The sequence below is a fragment of the Chionomys nivalis genome, chromosome 26 (assembly GCF_950005125.1).
Source record: "Chionomys nivalis chromosome 26, mChiNiv1.1, whole genome shotgun sequence".
Taxonomy (NCBI): domain Eukaryota; kingdom Metazoa; phylum Chordata; class Mammalia; order Rodentia; family Cricetidae; genus Chionomys; species Chionomys nivalis.
Genome location: NC_080111.1, coordinates 34,410,203 through 34,412,294, shown reverse-complemented (window position 1 = coordinate 34,412,294; position 2,092 = coordinate 34,410,203). Strand labels below are relative to the sequence as shown.

The 2,092-nt window shown below is 41.2% G+C and overlaps 1 protein-coding gene across 1 annotated transcript; it reads left to right on the top strand.

The window, feature by feature from the left end:
- Positions 1-1,334: 1,334 nt before the first annotated feature.
- Positions 1,335-1,682, top strand: LOC130867072 (60S ribosomal protein L39). The gene has a single exon (XM_057758822.1). It carries the CDS (start codon positions 1,386-1,388, stop codon positions 1,539-1,541), a length of 156 nt encoding a protein of 51 aa, XP_057614805.1. The 5' UTR covers positions 1,335-1,385; the 3' UTR covers positions 1,542-1,682.
- Positions 1,683-2,092: the final 410 nt, after the last annotated feature.

Genomic DNA, 2,092 nt, shown 5'->3' with positions numbered 1-2,092 from the left:
GATCCAAATCAGCTGTTCCCTCTTCCATAGTATTGAATTTCTCCTTAACATCAGCCTGTACCTCTTCTAAATTTTTTTCAGTTTGTCGAGTTGTTTTAAACAAAGATCTGTTCTCTGCCTGGAGAACTTCAAACTGATTTTTGAGAATATTGTTGTCATTCTCAATTGTTTTTAAGCGTTCAACCTCGTCTCGTAAAGACTTTATCATATTTCTATTATCAAACCATACAGTACCAAGGAAAACTACGAATCCCAGAAAGATCCATATCTGTGGGCTGACAGACACTTCTTGTAAAATCTCCCACATGGTACAACTGAAAAGGCTGTTAAAGTCTTGAATGGTAATGTTTTCAGACATTTTTCTTATTTATAAAAGAAAATTATGTACCTGTAATGAAATTTTCCTTCCAGTGGTGGCTAAAGAAATGCACCTGAGTCCGCGTGGTCTAAGCCAGAGCCGGTGTGAAACAATTAACTCAAAACAAAAATTATTGTACTGCCTGTTAAGGGAAGGGGTTGGCGGCTTTTGCTTCAAAACCGCAGGTACTTCCCTTAAATCAGGCAGTGAGGGTTTGGAAGAAGCAGGGAGCTATTAACTGCTCTGTGGGGGGTCGCTACTCTGCGACTGTAGTGGCCTGGAGTGGGGGAAGGGAAAGCGAGCAGGGAGCATGCTGTAAATCGCCTTCCTGAGCTCAGGTAACTAGCCGGGAAAGGTGGAGCTTGCGCCCCCCCTGTGCCGGGTCGGGGGCAAAATAGCCCGACGTTGGGACGCCAAATGTGGTGTCGCAAATGAATGCAGACAGATTATATAGATATATACAGCTTTAATAAGGAAATAGACTTGCAGGACCACAGGTTCCCGCGGAGCACTGGAAAAGCGGAGCAAAAGAAAAGGCTGCTGGGCTCACGCCCAGCAGATTTATCCGTAAACATTAGCCCGCGGCGAACACGCCCCCAATGGGTGGGGCTATGTCCCTACATCCATTTGTTGTTATCCTCATGTTTAGGTCTTTGCTGCTTAAGTGATTGACAAGAATATTACATTATTTTTGGTCCTTTAAAACCTTTCCATATAATATTGTCTCTGTGTGCTAATTAGCCTCATCTGTCAACATGACAAAGCCTAGGGTCATCTGAGGCAACATCAAATGAGTCTTTGCTTAGATCAGGATGTCTGATTTCTGTCTGAAAGAGATTATGTTGATTGATGATTGACTTGGAAGAAGACTCTTCCCCTGAGTTGTCAGTGTCTCTAAGCAAGTGGGCCTGGGCTGATTAAGGTAGCTAACTGAGCACAAGACAGTAACAAATCAAAAGAGAAAATTAGGCTTCTCTTCGCCTTTCCTTCGCCATCGTGCGCCACCTGCCCGCCTAGGCTTCTCGCCATGTCTTCTCACAAGACTTTCAGAATCAAGCGATTCCTGGCTAAGAAACAAAAGCAAAATCGCCCTATTCCTCAGTGGATTCGGATGAAAACTGGCAACAAAATCAGGTACAACTCCAAGAGAAGACACTGGAGGAGAACGAAGCTGGGTCTGTAAGGAGTCAACAATGAATGACAAGACAATTTATGATGAATCGTGATCCTTGATGAGTGTTACAAGATGAAGTTCAACATTTTCAACCTGGAGACTTGATCCTCTTTAAGTTGGGAGTGGTTTCTCCAGTAATAAAATGTAGAACCTTTTGAAGAAAAAAAAAAAAAAAAAAAACAAAAGAGAAAATTAGGAAACAATGGTTCTGCATGTTTTGCCTTCAGTGATAAACTTGAGTTTCTTATCCTAAGCTCCCACAGTGGTAGACCCTAACTTAGGAGTAATAACCAAATAAACGTGTTTATTACCAGAGTTAGTTCCTTTTGTTTAGATAATTTCATCACATCAACAAAGAAGAAAGTTGGATTAAAGGAGGTACCTTAACAGTTATTTTGTTGCTGCAGTGGACTTGGGAATATTAACTGTGGAATAATTTTCAAGATATCAGAACTTTAGATGGCAAAGATCAGTCACAGTAAAATCTACACAGCTTAATTGAGTGGGTTTTTTTTGTATTTTTATCTTTATTTATTAAAAATTTCCACCTCCTCCCATCC

Coding starts and splice junctions, on each gene's coding strand:
- LOC130867072 (XM_057758822.1), top strand. CDS start 1,386: ATGTCTTCTCACAAGACTTTCAGAATCAAGCGATTCCTGGCTAAGAAA.